The 16,794-nt window shown below is 47.8% G+C and overlaps 5 protein-coding genes across 5 annotated transcripts; 4 read left to right on the top strand and 1 right to left on the bottom strand.

The window, feature by feature from the left end:
- Positions 1-1,358: 1,358 nt before the first annotated feature.
- On the top strand, positions 1,359-1,859 carry EPUS_06119 (uncharacterized protein; the record flags this gene model as incomplete). The annotated part of the gene is made up of 1 exon (XM_007803843.1): positions 1,359-1,859. One exon carries the CDS (start codon positions 1,359-1,361, stop codon positions 1,857-1,859), a length of 501 nt encoding a protein of 166 aa, XP_007802034.1.
- A 118-nt stretch (positions 1,860-1,977) lies between these two features.
- Positions 1,978-3,835, top strand: EPUS_06118 (uncharacterized protein; the record flags this gene model as incomplete). Its single annotated transcript, XM_007803842.1, has 3 exons — positions 1,978-2,182; positions 2,277-2,548; positions 2,603-3,835. 3 exons carry the CDS (start codon positions 1,978-1,980, stop codon positions 3,833-3,835), a joined length of 1,710 nt encoding a protein of 569 aa, XP_007802033.1.
- Positions 3,836-4,604: 769 nt separating this feature from the next.
- On the top strand, positions 4,605-6,680 carry EPUS_06117 (uncharacterized protein; the record flags this gene model as incomplete). The annotated part of the gene is made up of 1 exon (XM_007803841.1): positions 4,605-6,680. The coding sequence occupies one exon, from the start codon at positions 4,605-4,607 to the stop codon at positions 6,678-6,680; it is 2,076 nt and encodes a 691-aa protein (XP_007802032.1).
- A 4,215-nt stretch (positions 6,681-10,895) lies between these two features.
- Positions 10,896-13,039, top strand: EPUS_06116 (uncharacterized protein; the record flags this gene model as incomplete). Its single annotated transcript, XM_007803840.1, has 2 exons — positions 10,896-11,365; positions 11,428-13,039. The coding sequence occupies 2 exons, from the start codon at positions 10,896-10,898 to the stop codon at positions 13,037-13,039; spliced, it is 2,082 nt and encodes a 693-aa protein (XP_007802031.1).
- A 335-nt stretch (positions 13,040-13,374) lies between these two features.
- EPUS_06115 (uncharacterized protein) lies at positions 13,375-14,974 on the bottom strand (the record flags this gene model as incomplete). Its single annotated transcript, XM_007803839.1, has 3 exons — positions 13,375-13,680; positions 13,716-14,079; positions 14,142-14,974. 3 exons carry the CDS (start codon positions 14,972-14,974, stop codon positions 13,375-13,377), a joined length of 1,503 nt encoding a protein of 500 aa, XP_007802030.1.
- Positions 14,975-16,794: the final 1,820 nt, after the last annotated feature.

Here is a 16,794-nt window from a genome sequence, read left to right as displayed (position 1 = left end):
TTGTTGCTCTTAAGGAGGCTGGATTCATCTTTGAATAAACTGATACTGTCGTCAACAGGCAGTTACAGCAAGTCTGGTTTGCTCATCCTAAGCAAATTCAGTATGCTCAACGCTTTATAATAGATTGGACTTTATTTGTTGATGGTACCTTTTAAACGAACGCTCTGAATCTTGTACTTATTGTTACTGCTAGTATAACCAACTATAACTCAACGTTTATAAGCTTATTGTCATTCGCTCGCTCAGAATCACAGCTCTCCTTTGACTTCATCTTTGATAGCCTTAAAAAGCACGTTTTTACGCCTCTGATACCTACACCACGCGTTGTTATTAGTGATTAAGCTGCTGGAATAAGAGCATCAATACTAATATCTCTTCCAAATATGATTCTCTAGTTCTGCGACTAACACGTGGATGTGTTGCGCCTATCAGCGATCGGCAAAGATCATCCATCGTGGCGATAATCTAAGCGAAATACCTGATCGAAATCCAACACCAATGCATCCCACCTCTATGCCGAAACTACGATCTATTAAGACCAGACGAAATTAAGTATCTGCACGATTTCTGGGGCCCTAAAGAGACGCAATTTCTACGAATCCATACGCATAAGTATCCGAATTTGGGCGCTTATTCGAATTAACATTCTGAGAGTCTTTATCCAAGTACTACAGATATCCTTAATAAGCAACTGAGTATGGAGGAGGCTAGTCGTTGACTTGATAAGATGATACAGTTAAAATTAAAGTAGCTATTTAAGGAGGAGGCTCAAAATAGAGGTAGGTTACCCTGTACGCTTAATTCGAAAGCATTTATTCTTTTAGCAGATACTATATCGTTTTTCGCTATTTCGAAGATATCCCCTGAATAGGAGGCTACAAAAGAGGAGATAAATAACGGCTCTTTACGCCTTACGCCCTTCTGCTCTGAATGTGAGTTACTTGTTCGTTTTGGCCTCCCTTGCAAGCACTATCTTGCGCAGCCATTTGAAGATGGGGCTCTTATCCCTCGATCCTTAGTACACCCTCATTAGTAGATTAATAGTAAGCCTATTCATATCGCCAAATAAACACTCGTCTCCTCTACGAAATTCTGCTTCCTACTCGCAGCACCCTTATATCTCTCCTAATAGGAATCAGATTACAGGGCTTGGTCTGCAAATCCTTGAGGCTAGGGAGGCTCTTACTGGCTACGCTCGTACGCGTTATGATCGAGCAGCTACAAACGCACAGAAAGGCCTTATTGATTTTGCTGATGAGCTTAAGAAGGATGACCTTAATACTTGAATGCCTGATGCTGTTAAGAGGTCAGGATGAAATAGGCAATTCAAGAGTCATGATAGGATTAATAAGTGACTTATGACAGAAGCTGAGGCAGCAGAGCGTGACGCCAATGATAGAGAGCAGGTTGCTGCTCAGGAGGCACACCAGGAGGCTAATATAGCCCTTGAAGCTTCATTGATAACAGGGCTAATACCCCTCGCAGGGCCTCCTGCTCCTGCTTATTCTCCTCCTCCTCCTCCTCCGTCTACAGCTCCTGTTAACGTGGAGAGCGTCCTTAATACCCCTCCTCGTGGATCTGCTGCCGGCGCTGTCACCATCGCCACCACCACCACAACGGTTGATCGGTCCTTCCCAACTCCTGACGATGAAGAAAAAGAAGAAGAGGAAGAAGAAGCTCTAGATGAGGCATTTATACCCCCTCTCTCAACGGCGCCAGCAGTGATGACGCAATCGAGAGCTGGCCGCAAGAGAGCGCCCACAATGAAAGCATTAGAGGCCGAAAAGGCGCCAAAACGGGGTACAGGGCAGGGCAAGGGCAGGGGCAGGGGCAGAGCAGGCAGAGAGGCAGAGCGATAGAGCTATTTCTGCAACACCACGTTTTGTATATCCATTTCCTTATAGGGAAGTCATATCAGTATTAATAAAAATAGTGTACATTTCTGTGCGAAATCTTCATGTTATTCAAATGGTCATGATGGGCAAATCTACTAGTAATTTGTATGACGTAAAACCCGCCAAGACCCAAACGCCGAATGCACCGCTCGCCGAATATACCGCCGCGAATGCACCGCTCCCAACACATCCCGCAACAAAGACAGTCGTGCTTGTATGTGACGGCGTGAAGTTGGCCATCACATATAACCTGAGCGGGGCCTTGCGGAGGGTTCGCCATACCCACGGTACGAGGCTTCTTTGGGCTGATGCAATATGCATCGATCAAATAATGTCCACGAACGAAGCACTCAACTCGCCTTGATGAGATCTATTTTCAAGGTGCTGTCAGGGTACTTGTATGGCTGGGACCAGCAGAGGATGAGGATGAGACTCGCTCCGTCTTTACCCTTCTGGAGCGGCTCTGGGACCAGGCTGACAAGAATGATGCGAACGGTTCAAAGACTTTGACACACTCGAGTATACAAGAACTTCTCAACGGATTCTTACAACGGCGCATAGAGCTTCAACCTGGTGCGATACCTGCGACCTCATCTCCTATGTGGGTGTATCTTGCTCGTTTCCATGCCCAGCCTTGGTTCACCCGTGTTTGGGTGAGATGGCTGCCTTTGAAATCAATCTCTGTGTCGGTTTCTCATTTTCAATAGATCATACAAGAAGTCGCTGTTTCGTCATCAGCATTGATGATGTGTGGTAGAGCTGAGAGCGACTGGCACAAAGTCGGATTCAGTTCACTAGTGCTTTATGCACATATTCTTCAGGATTATCCTGTGATGATAGGCGAAAATCCGGCCTTCTGGGGGTTCTATAGCCATATCGCTAATTGTGCGACAATGTGGAACTGGTCACTGTCTAACATCACCGGGCGTTCAACAAATAGACTCTGCGACCTGCTCGAGGACGCAAGAGATTTTGAGGCAACCGATCCGAGAGACAAGGTGTTTGCCTTATTAGGTCTACCATACGCGTCCGCTACCCTTGCAGATTTCAGAAGTGATCCCCTGTTATTGGTGCCAGACTATACCAGGTCTCATGACCAGGTCTACCGAGATGTGACTAGAAAACCTATTAAAGAGATGAGGTCTCTGGATGTTCTGTCTAGCGTTAATCATGACGAGGACGCTCTATCCAAGTCACCTTCTTGGGTACCGCGCTGGAATCGAAAGAGATATAGCTCAGCATTGGAACTATGTACGATTCGCCCCTTTTACCAAGCATGTTCAGACTTGCCAACCTCGCTTTACGAGTCTGCCCACGAAGACATCTTGAGTCTACGGGGACTAATTTTCGATACCGTAACTAGTGTTGGGCATATCATCAACACAATGGAGTATAGCCTCAACGAAAGAGCTTCAGACCCAACGCTGGCTGTACATTCCTGGATAGATGATATGAGCACGACCGAGACATATCCCATAGGCGAACCTCTTGATGCCGTATACAGCATAACTCTCGTTGCAAACTCACGAGATGGCTTTGTGCCTGCTGATGAGAACCTCACGCAGCATCTAGCTGATTTTTACGCCTACCTTATTGGATACTTTCAGCTGACCTTGCCAGATAGACCAATTGATACTGCTCTGCGTGAAGCAGCCAAGTCCGGTAATGGATCTCGATTTTCGGTGGCCGATCCCCTTGTGTGCGACTTTCGAAGACTCTTTACCACCTCCAAGGGTTATATTGGTTTGGGACCTAGCGCGTTGCGAGAGGGTGATCTGGTTTGTGTGCTGTTTGGGGGCATTGTCCCCTTTACGTTGAGACAAGAAGATGGTGTGTATCGGCTGGTTGGCGAATCCTACGTTCATGGCTTGATGCACCGTGAAGCTATCCAAGAAATGATAGATGGTCAACTGTCGGAGATGACCTTCGATATTCATTGAGAATAGATGTGCTTATGTAGGAATTCCTCATACTACCACGACAAGTCTGGTTCTAGTCATGACCTGGATGCGCCACCTCTGAGTTCACGTAGGCTTAGACCGGAGATCCGACTCCTTTGTAGGCGGTCTCCCTTTGCGTGATAAGAGAAATTAGGAGTCTGGGAGCACGGAGATCGATGGTCATATGGGATCTGGGCAACATGAAGCTACTGCTTGCTAGCAGAGAGAGGCCCTCTTAAGATAATGCTAGGGGAGCCATCAAAGTGCGATTAGACTAAGTCTAACCGTGAGACTGCTTGGAATGTTAGTCGTCCATGGTATTTTGCTGAAAATATGGTCGTAGCATGATGAAAATATACTTTTCTTATCATATTAGTATGGTCGTCATTTGACAAGATAGCTGCCATTTCCATTAATAGCACTTAGTTCATATCTTTGGCTACCCTTCTCCTGGTAAGTGGTAGTGAATTAACATCTAAGACAATGGCTATGCCGTGCTCTGGGCTGCCATTTGCCCCTTGCCAAGCCCGGGGCACTGCTCATCTTTGCTTGAAGGCGGGACGTTTCACAACTGAACCTGGGGAAGTGGGAGCGCACGCCCCGTCCGGGAAGAACGAAGTACACTTTCCACTGGCTAGAAGTCAATCATCGCAATCAGCATCACTATAATCTGACGCCACGACGTCAATACTTGATCGGCGGTGATGAGCATCATCCCTTCCAGCAAGCAAGGTTCCTATCACATTGTTCCGCGCAACATTGTACAAGAATGGCCGCAATCGAGTTCGGAAGGAGGCGGATCTTCATTTTAATCGCGTCAATCGGAGTTTTGATTCTTCTCTTCAACGTTTTGTCACTGACAGGGGATGACGTGTCCTCGCAAGTATCCAGGCTCCATCTCCCCGGCCGCCCTCGACCACCGATCGCTGCACCAGAAGAACCTTCGATACATCCCTCCCAAGGAGAAGAAGAACAAGAAGAACAGGAAAACCCACCAGAGCTTGACGTCGACATACCAGATTCGCACCCGATCTATGGGCTAAGACTGGAGGCAGACCAGAGATGGCGCGAATACGAGAGCGGAAGGTCTTTGACATTCAGGCAAACCGTGGAGAAGTATCGCCGCAGTCATGGACGACACCCTCCGCCAGGCTTCGAGAATTGGTATAAGTTCGCTCGAAAGAAAATGGTATTCAACATCGACGACTTCGAGCAGATTATGGATGACCTTAGACCGTTTTGGGCTATTGAACCGAAGACGATACGACAGTATGCAGCGCATATGTGGGAGAATCCTGACCATGGTATTGCCGGAATACACGTCCGAGATCATAAAGTTGTGAACCTCACCAACCGCAGCTGGAGGTCAGAGACTATGCAAACGGTTATCGAAAAATTTGTGGAATTCCTACCTGACATGGACATCGCCATGAACCGCTTGGATCAGCCGCGGGTGGTAGTGCCGTGGGATGACATGCAGAGCTTACTGGCTAAAGAGTACGAGACAAGGGCGCTGCCGGCCGAAGTGATGGATAGCTTCACGAAGCAGCAAGATTATCTTCTCAACACCACGGTCCAAAAGCCTGAGGACGACACTTCTGAGCGCATCGATGCTGAATGGTTCCCGCGGCCTGGTAAACAGTACATGGAATTGGCCTCGCTGGCCTGCCCACCTGATTCACCGGCTCGATCGAATGTGTCGGTGGCACGGGCAGATGCAATGTACAAGCATGATCTAGGAGGATTAATCACTAACTTCACTCGTGCAACCGATCTTTGCACAGTAGGTCCTGCCATTCAAGACCTACACGGACTTCTATACTCGGCATCTAGCATCGTCGCCTCCAAGAAACTGTTACCTGTGTTTGGCGAATGCAAAGTTAACATCAATTCGGACATCCTTTTCCCAGCGAACATGTACTACAAACACGACGACCGGTACGATTACTCAGACTCAGAGGACCTTGCGTGGGAAGACAAGAGCGATACCATGATATGGCGAGGAGTGACATCTGGAGGGGTCCAGACCACGGAAAACTGGAGTACCATGCACCGGCAGAGGCTTGTTCAATTGCTCAACGGTACCTACATGTCGACGACTGGTAAAGAAGTGTCTGTGATATCCGAGACACCACAATCCTCAAGAGCTCCAACTTTAAACAAGACTTATGAGAATTTCCATCGGTTTCAGCCTAGCTTGTTTGCGGAGCAGCATACGGATGTCGGATTCGTCGAAGCATGGGGTTGTGTCCCTGGTGACTGTGCGTTTTACAACGATGTCTTCACATTCAAGCCTCAGACCAGTCTTACTTCACAGTTTCGAGACAAATATCTGATCGATGTGGATGGTCATTCTTTCTCTGGACGATGGCATGCATTCCTTGAGAGCAAAAGCCTTGGGTTCAAAGCAACAATCTTTCGGGAATGGCATGACAGTCGCTTGTTCGCATGGAGACATTTCATCCCTGTCGACAATCGTTATGACGATCTCTACTCGCTACTACTGTACTTCATTGGTTATGGTAAGCCAGGGATACAAAGGACGGAAGGAGACGACTACGCCAATGGAGACGTATATATGGCAAGTCATGACGCCGAGGGCAAGAAGATTGCAAGACAGGGAAGGGAATGGGCGAAGAAGGTTCTGAGGAGGGAGGATATTGAAGTTTACATGTTTCGTCTCCTGCTCGAATATGGCAGGATTATTGATGACAATCGGGACCGTATTGGCTACTCGGAGGATGGTTCAAAACTTGACAAGTTCGAAGACGAGGCCGAAGAGGGTTCAGGCAGCAGATGGGGCCTTGGAAAGATCTTTGGGACGAAGCCGCCAAAAGCAGCCTAGGATATCAATTCGGAGTTGTGAGCATGTATGGAACTCATGTTGCTCCTAGGGATCTTATGGGCAAAAAAAGTCTCAATGTCACGGGCGTTGGACGAGAGAGTCTTACCAACTTGAGTGGCATCCGGGAGCATGCCACCTAGCCCTCATGGTTCGGCGGCATAATATGACCAGCACACAGTCAGCAACCTGGAAATAAGACATTCTGGCAAGCATTGCAGATACGCCAAGACCTGGACTACCGCACGCCAGTCGAGCTGTCAGCAGGCATCAAAGTACAAATATCTGCTCCTGTGGTTCAACCGCACAATTTTATATTGTTATCTTTTGACCACTATCTACTGTGGCCTGATCGACCATCAACCGAACTGCATTTGACATCACTTTCTACCTTACGTCCTTTCTAGCCTGTTGGCATCATGTACACGATGTCATGCCGAAAAAAGGAAGACGTCACTTCTGAGGTTGCCAGTCACATCTGGCTCATTTGCTTCACCTCGGAATTTCAAGTCAACATTTGCCTTTTGGTGCTCAGTGAGTCAGTGTGGCCTGATACCAGGTCTCATCTCTCACTCACCGTGAAGTCGGCACTGGCAGCACGAACCTTGGTCTGAAGCAGCATACAGTAGTTTTGGCTCATTTTGAGCTCACGGTAGTATCTCTACCTTTCACCTCGACAAAGATTTCAGCTTTGAACATGAAGAGTGGCATGAGACAACTCACTTTTGGTACACTCCATACTCACTTAGTGATGGTATCAATCACATGTCTAAGTCAATTTCGCCGGTCTTCAGGTGCACCACGGAATTCAGAGTACTGCAGCCGCACTTGATACGTGAGACAAGATGCAGTACCCATAAGGTGATGTTACTAAGCTTGCACAATCAATGGATCAATCAGTGTACTTGGTCGCTTGCGAAAGCTGAAAGAAATTTCAGTATTGATGGTTGCGACCCCCAGCCCTATCTAAGAATAGAACATAACGGAGTGCTCTCTTCTCGACAGACTTCGCTCGCGCAGCACTTTTCCTCGTCGAATATATCGAATATATATTCGGCGATCCTAGTTCCAGTCTTTCCTTCTTCTCTCATATCATTGTACACTCAAAAGGCGCATATTTATTTCCTACGCCGAATCTATTTCCCGGAACTCTTGTGCATTTAACTTCTCGTGCGATTCATTCTAACGCCCTGCCGCGATGGGCGCAAACGACAACGCTGGTCGAATACCTAAACAGGCTTTTCTCGTGAGTGCATGCATTCCTGTATCTTTTTCCAACGTCAATATCCGACTGATCATTGAGGTATCCATTCTGCTCCTTTTCGCCTTTGGCCTGATCAGCGCCTTAGCTCGCTTTTATATTCGAATTCGCCTGCAGAAGCATTTCTCAATCGATGATGGCTTCTTATTCCTTGCCATTTGCTCCATGGTCACCGCGAACGTGATAATGTTCACTTTTATCGACACTATCTATATATTGGAAGCGTTGACGTTTGGCGTTCCTAATATTGACTTACCATCAAATTGGATTGAACGAGCGTTTGCCTTTCACAAAATGTCCACCGTCGGTCTTATGCTGGTACTGCTCACCACCGTCTGGATCAAGCTCAGTTTTTTGTTTTTATTCAAGAGTTTAATCGATCGACTTCGATATTTCATGATATACTGGTGGATCGTCATCGTCCTTACTCTTACGATTGCGCTATATTGCTTTGCGGTGCACATTATCGTATGCCCACATTTCTACAAAATGGAATATTGTAAGTCTTGTCTTGAGAAACCATAATATACGAGTTAACATGTCATCCAGTGCAATGTGGAGTGGGATCAGCTAGGTAGAGAACATTTTCTCTGGGGATGTCGGCAATGATTTTGGATGTTATCGTTGATTTACTAAGTAATTATTTCTTGTTTTCTACCCTGGTTGTTGGGACAAGACTGAACTGAACCTCTAGTTCTGTTCATACCCATTCGCATTATCTGGCAAGTTCGTATCCGATGGACTCAAAAGGCGGCCTTGACACTCTCTTTGTGCCTCACGATCATGATAATTATCATTGCTATAATTCGATCCTCGGGCGTACGTGTCAAAGACAAGATAGACCCCGTGTGGGCACTGTATTGGCAGTACATAACGGCAGAGGTTGGAATTATCATGGCTGCGCTTACCGCCTTTCGGCAACTCTTTGTGGCTCACAGCAACGAGAAAGGGCAACAATCATTGGAATTGTTTCAGAAATGGAACTCCAGAAGCAAACAGCTTATCCGTCGCATGCTAACCCCATCAACCTGGCGAACAAAGACCATGAGTGTAAATACAACTGGTAAGGGAGACAGGGACCAAAGCTATATACTCCCTCCGGTCCCTCGGGGAATCATGACCGGTATTCGGACTTTTGTCAACGGGCAAGGGAGATCTAAATTGGATGCCTCATGGATCAGCGAAAGCACTTGCATGGATCCAAAAGAGGAGGATGCTTGGACATTACCTTCCAAAGCCTAAGAGCGACCCGCCGAACTCTACTGCATTCTCAAGTGGACGACGACTATAAACAGGTAGCAAGGCTGTTCTAGCTTTCACTGATGCTTACAATGGAACGCTACGGATAGGTGCCATCGCATCCCGCTAGAAATTGGACAGGAAGGACGATCAATGGACGACATACCGAAGACATGATGAGTCATGGAGAACCGCCTACCCTTTTAGCTCGGAATCCGTATCTCGATTGCCGGGCCTGACTCTCCCAAGGCAATCTCTCTTCACAGCGCCAAAACTGACGAGTAGACATTTGTAGTGAAGAATAGATAGGGCCAAATCGGCATTGTTATAAAGCAACTAAACTTTTCTATGTTAATGATGGAATGCCTGTGTAGTGCTTGTAAGATAAAACCTAGGTTCACAAGCAAGATGATGGTTGGGACAGTTGCGTTCTCCTACTCTACTTCACCTGGTTCACAGTTTTCGGAACTCCCCATAGCAATACGTCAGACGGTATGAGCGCTCATTGGTTGGAATTTCCACAAGTCACCCCTGCTTTTCGCCTGCTTTTGATTGGGGTATTTCTCCTGCAATTTCGCAGCTAACTTCGCTATACCGTACGGGCGAATTTGTACGTATATCTGGGTGCGCTACCCCATTTTGAGAGAGAACAGAGCCATTTCTCCTACCTGCTTGACACCATATGTCCCTTCCACGCCTAGCAGCCCCACTGTCAGCTTGCTTTGTACATTCTCATATCATGAAGAGCTTCTGTCATAAATGCTTCAATAAGAGTCATATTAAAGGAGAATAAGACAGTTGTACCTAATTACTCTAACTATCTTTAGCTAATCTAACTTAATCTATTATAAATCTTAGCTAGAATATTTGCTTATAGAACTATTTTTTATTTAAATAAGAGAAGAGTTTTGTTTAGCATCTGGAATACTAACAAAATTGTCTGATATTAGTAGTAGGGTAGCATGATGTAATAAAATGTGTGTGTCTTGTAGGGTCCCAGCACCCTGTAATCCTTTCCTGTGTCTAAGACAGGGTGTAATTCTACAATATTCTAGTACACTTTTTGGTCACACAAGTAGTTGTGCTGTGCAGACCAGTTAGTCATATTAATTGCTCTACCTGTAGCTGTTAGAGGTGCTCCGTACTCCTGCCGTTGGGCCAAAAGAACAGAATGATGCGGCTCAGCCGGATCATGAAGCACAACCACTTATATAGCATCTTGGCATTCCCACAGTAGCCCTACTGTTTGATGCGGATGTAGTAGGGTATTTGTGGTAGGTAAGGCTGGATTGGTGCCTGTTCTAAGTTCAGCCCTGCACTACGTAGTACTACTGCAGCAGGCTCATAACCAGGTTCCACCAATCAATGATCATGGCGATCCTACCACGAATACCGGCGGAGAAAACCCAAGAGGCTGAGTTACATGAGTACTTTTTAGGACACCGCAAGCCTCTTCAGGGTTGGGTACCTTTCTACCCTAGCCAATTAAAATGTTCAAAGAGCGCAGTTGGGTGCCTCTTGAACGAGGTGAAGTCTGGGGAAGCTTACGTATGACGTAGCATCCCTTCTCGATTCGGTTTTCAAAAGTGTCAAGGAACACGGCGAAAGAAGCAACTACACAGAGGAGCACTCACCATAACTCTGTACGGCACTCTTACGGTTCGTTATCCATCGAGCGATAGTTCACACCACTCAATGTTGCGCCAATCAGTAGCACAATGGCTGAACCGGTCCAAATCATTGCCAGCTGCATCGGCGTAGCTGACTTCGCGTTGAAGTCCTATCGCGGCCTTTACCGATTCGTTAGCGATATCAAGAATGCTGACAACACCGCCAAAGGGCTATGTTGTAAGGTTCAACGTTTACGGAAGACCCTTTACAACGTCCATTTAGTTCTACTCGCGAGAGAGAACCAGCTCCTCGAGACACGGCCTGCAGGTCCAGAAGAAGAATGCATCCTTTCCAACATTCGAGACTCGCTCAAACAGTGGCGGCACACTCTACAGAAATTCAAGCGCGAGATAAAGGGCCTGAACGCACCGCTAGAAGGAGATCGAAGACCTACCTGGGTGGATAAAACTCTCCTGCAGCTCAAACTCCAGCGAAAAGCTCCCACCATTGCGAAGTTCGAGAAGTCGATCGACGAGCACATAGAAGAGCTGTCGCTCTCATTACATTGTCTAGCCATGTAAGACTACAACAACTTGCGCAGAAGGTAGCAAGAAAAGGTACTAATTGCAAATATTTCAGATTCGTTCAGACAGAGCCACATGTACATGGCCCCACCTTGCGCCAAAAGCTCCAACAAGTCGAACCACAACACAACGGCACTCGCAACCGTCACGATTTAAGTAAAAGTCGGGATGGCTCTGAAGTTAAAAACAGGCACGCACAGATAATGGAGAGATGCATCACTACAGCACGAACGGTGGTGGAAAGAGTCTCTCCTCGTGACAGACCGTCAGTAGAACGGCAGACTAGCATTCCTGAACAAGACGGCACCATTGTCGGTCTACCACGTGGGAGTCATGAGCAAGACCGTGAGGACGAAAACTCTGATGAGCCTGGGGTCAGGATTTCCGAAATTGGCGAAGTCACGGTTACGGCCCCCTCAATTGGCTCCAACGAGAGGCAGATCCCAGATTTCGATCCACAACTCGATATCACTCCCCAAGAATTCTTGGATGCACTGATTGAGAAGTATAGGAGCCAGGTCGAGTTGGAGCTAAAGGACAAGTGCTACGACCAAGCACAGGTTCACCAGCGTAGATTGATTGACCGCTTTGACGAACGTAAGACAGCCTACGGGGTTCAGTATGAATGGGCAAAGATGCAGGAAAAGCTTGCCGACATCCTGGAGCGTTGTGGGAAGATCGATGAAGCAATAGAGATCAACCACCTCCTTTTACAAGGGGTTCGAGATGTGACAGGGCAATATCCACGGCAGACCGACATCGACCAAGCGCAATTGAGCCCGCCAAAAGCATTAGAACAGTCGAGACACTACTACAAAATAGCCAAACTCCGGATCATGCAGTATGCAGAACATGGAGACCCCAGAACGATACAGCTCTCAGAGGTGTTCGGTAGACGATCGTTCAAGCTGAGACTGGGATTACGCGAGGAACATGAGTCGGAGTTCTTGGAGTCTGCAGAATTTCTGGCCAACATATATCAGCTTCAAGGCAACCAGGTCGAAGCTGATACCTATCGTGATTTCTACTTGAGGTCGCCTCCAACAAGCCCAGCTTCATCGGCCCCAGCCTCGCCCGTATCTCCGCTAGCTCAGCAAATCTCACTTGATGGGCACAGACTGAATGGTGATATTAACGGGCACGAATCTAGCGTCACTCCATCATTCGATGCTAGCGTTCTTACCTCTCTCTTCTCTGCTGTTGCAAAGGGGGATGACAACGAGGTTGCGGGGCTACTAAGGTGTGGCATGGACGTGGATTCAAGAGACCATCAGAACAGGACGCCGTTGATGCACGCGATTGAGCGGCGACGGATCGGGATGGTAAAATTCCTGTGCAGCAAAGGAGCCAAAGTGGATGCAAAAGACAACAGCGGTTGGACAGCTCTGCATCATGCCATTGTTTACTGGGACGGGGATTCGATAGCACGGATCCTTCTTGAGGACTACCGGGCCGACTGCAACGCAGTGTGCCGCCTTCAAAAGACTCCACTGCATTACACCGTTGGCCGGAATAACCTGTCCTCCGCGAGGATTCTGCTGGCTCATGGTGCAAACATACAGGCCAAAGACAGCTACCAAAGAACACCTTTGTCGTTTGCCGAGAGCGAGGGCAGGGGTCGCCTGGCCAAGATACTCCGGGACTACGAAGCGAATATGAATCGGTAAGTGGATTCCACAATGTCCTGAACCTGGAAATAGGAAAGAAAGTTGCCTGACTCATAATTTGGTCGGCTAGGGGATCTTCCGAGGAATCTTCGTCGCTCAGCCTGCAGAGCTGCTCTAGCGCAGATACAGGTACGTTATCATGCACTTCAAACTCGACAACACCGTCGTTCTTCAGCCGGCTTGCACGGAACAGGACTACATGATACTCCTGGGGACGAAAATGATTGCTTCTAGATCAGGCTACGATACCATTGGTCTGGTCGTTCAATTCATGGCCGCTTGTTCATTACATGACGATTGCTTAACATTTGTTGGATTCTGTATGCGCAACAAGGCTAGAAAGTGACTTGAGCAGGTTGAACAGGTTGAACAGGTAGAGTTTGTGTCTGATTTTGTGAATGAGGAAAGTGCTCCACCTTCCAATCGATCGCTTCGAGCCGCTTGCGGAAGTACCATCCTGACCATAGTAGGAGTGCAATCAGAAGACCTAAGACAGATCCAATGACAATAGCCGCTATGCTGCCTACCCCCAGCTTGTTAGACGAACATGGGGATAGATGTACCGGATTCGGAGTTACGTCGCGTTGAATCTGTCGAGCGAGCTTAAATCGCTTCGCATCGTAGTCGACGGCAAGATAGACCTTATGTTGAAAGCCACACTGTCAGTATAGCGTACCTTTCCAAGGACTGTTTGTTCTTCGAGAGTTACCTGTGACAAGAAAACTTTGCCCAACACCGCCGCTTGTAGGGGCGCTGAATTGAAATAGACGTTGGCCTCGGTGATGTTGTTGTTCAAAACTCTTGTACCATTCGCTGCGATACCTCTCAGTGGGTGCTGCAGCTCAGCGTTTGGAATTTCGACTTCAAAGTCGTTGTTCAGCGAGATCAAGAGACTACCGTTGAATCCGGTAGAGCTCGGGTAGAGCAATCCCGGCTCGGGAACAAGTAGCTCTGGATCTTCAGTGGTGTCGCTCGTCCACTGGGTATGCTGCTTGAAGAGGTCGAGTGCGAAGGTTGGAAGTCGGAAGAGATTGTCATATCTTAGAGAAGGGATCTTTTTCAGCGAGCCCATATTACCAGACCCATATATATTTCTACTTACGGCTCGATGCAAGCATCAATGTCCGAACCCTCGTCGCTTAAAGTGATGTCATCCCCGTCTGCGGGACGTAATATGAGCTTCCGGATCTTCACCTGGAGAGGACAAACCCGGTTTGAAATGTCTTCGAGTAGTGGGTAGTCCATCGGATACTCGGTAAAATGGCTGCTGATGCTGGCCATATCATAGCCACCAAGGACCAAGCTTCCTTCGCGGGGTTGAGCAGTGGATTGCGATCCTGCATTGAGGCCAAAGACTCGTGCAGCGATTAGGCCGGCATCGACGAGCGATTGAAGAAAAACGGAGCTGAGGCCTAGCCCGAGCTCGCTGGTAGTGTGGTTCTGGCCCTCCGTCACTATAGCCACAGGCATTTCAATCGAGGCATCGGAGAGCAGGTTCAGAGTGGTTTTCCCAGCCTGTTGGAATGGTTGCGACGGAGCCATGATCATGCGCCAACCGTCATCTGGAACAAGGGACGAAGTGGCAATGGGGATGAAGGACGATCCCATCGCCGCAACGTCGAGGAGCCCACCGCGGCGCGAGCGACATTGATCCAGGGTGCTATTAGGTCTGTTGTCGGGACGGCAAACATCAACACCCATTAGTATCGAATTATTGAGAGCGGTAGATGGTACCAAACACAGCTCCTGCCCTGACGACCTGACTGCAAGGAGAGTGCCCCATGAATCCACGGTCGGCGTGTTGGCACGCGCGATGGTACAGTTGGAGAGAGGTAACCAGATGGGCTTGGGGCACGCTGCCTCCGCCCTCCAGTAATGAGGAATGAAGCCGATGACGCAGAAAAAAGCGATACAGAAGAAGCGGAAAGAGGCCATGGATGAAGCCACCTGAAAATTGCCAATCGGGGACACAGGTTGTAGACCTACCTGTAAAATGGGTTGAAGAGGGAAAATTTCCTTGTCCATTATCGCAGCTCAACCCACCGTCTACTTGATGATTTCAGGCTGGGTCATCCAAGCCACAAAAAGGATGGCCTGATCAGTTTTGGCGGTGGCCTTTCCAAGATATATGCAGGGGGTTGCAAGTGGCATTACGATCTTCTTTGGGGGAGTGGGGGAGTGAAAGATACTACTACGTAAGGTAATTATTATCCCATAAGATTTTTTTCGGAGAGGCCCCCATTTGGTTAGTCAGCATTGCCATCTTTGCTCGGGCGCTTTGCCTCAGTTCCTCAGACATGCTTGTGGCTAAGCTACTTACTAAGATAATGTGCGCCAGCACGTCTGAGCGGTAGAATGAATGTTGGTTCATGGTGAAAGTCTGTATAATAGATGTTGACGATGTTCGATATACGATACACGGTGCAATTGACACAGGAGATCAAGAGTGCTGACACGCAAGGCAGCCACTACACTAATTTGGTCCCCCAAGAATAAATCCTGTACAAAGCAAGCTTCACGCTGGTGAGGTATTTGTGACATGTGCGTAAAGCGAAGCGGCAAATAGGTGAGTATGTATCGCGCGACGCCAAAGCTCTTAACTGGTACACGACCTTGAAAAAGACGCCTGCCGTCCATGACCGATAAGCTCCGACAAAGATCGGCTCTTGACTTCGGCCGCTACCCATGCTACTGTGGCTCTCTGATAATGAAGTAAGATCCAGAAAAGGCTCACGCTGAGATATACTACAATAATTGCTGCAAACACGGTCCAAGTCTTCGCCGAGCCTGATCCAAGAATATCCAAGTTCATGCCAAATACTGATGTGGCGAAAGTCAACGGAATAAAGATGAAGGCAAGCTGCGTCAATCTCTTCACCCTAGCATTCTGTCCAAGGCTCATTCGGGATTCTTGAAGAGATACCATAGATGCCCTATAGCCCATTTTCTGTGTTAGTACATTGAGTTGCTGCTCGAAAATCTGTAAGCTGCGCTCATAGTCGACGAGCAGAAGTTTCCATTCCACAGATGAGCTTTTAGATGTAAAGGTCTGCAAAGCTGACAGATTAAGTCTGAGCGACTTCACCGTGCTCAGTTGCTCGTCGTAACGCGTTTCCAGGTTAAATTCTGCATGATACTCCACCTTTCCAGCCCACACGTCCATGAGAGCACTGATACTAAGAAGCGCGATCCTCGCGCATGGTAAAATACACTCAACTGGATTTACATCGCACTGCAGCACCTCGGCTGTATTGAGTTGCTTAAGTGCCCGGACGAAAAGGGTATTACCATCGCTCACGAACGAGTTCTCTATTGACGATGGAGACGGCATAGCAGACCCTAGTGAGTTCAACCGAGAAAGCAAGAGGCTCTCGTAGGGTTGGAATTGATAGTTTCTTGAAAAGACAATGACTAAGGTAGCTGTCAGCCACCAGCATTCTCCTTATTGGAATAGGTCCCTTAATACACATACCTGTGTCTGCCTTTGCGACGCCATTCGGTGTATGCAAGTATGGCGAAATGAGTGACCAATGATATTGGAGGTGGAAGTATGTACGACTGGGGAGTGCCGACGGCAACGGAGCGGGAGTGGTTGGGAAGAAAAAACTGTCGATACCATAGTCTGAACCCAAATGCCACATGAAGACTTCTGGATGGACTCTGAAGTTTAATCCTACTGTATCGAGGACTTCTTTGTTCAAGCCAGTGTACTCGCCAGTGTGTGGGTCTCTCCACTAACTGATGATAATTATTCG

This window comes from Endocarpon pusillum (assembly GCF_000464535.1).
Source record: "Endocarpon pusillum Z07020 unplaced genomic scaffold scaffold2738, whole genome shotgun sequence".
NCBI classification, from domain to species: Eukaryota; Fungi; Ascomycota; class Eurotiomycetes; order Verrucariales; family Verrucariaceae; genus Endocarpon; species Endocarpon pusillum.
This window is presented reverse-complemented; position numbering and strand designations above follow the sequence as displayed.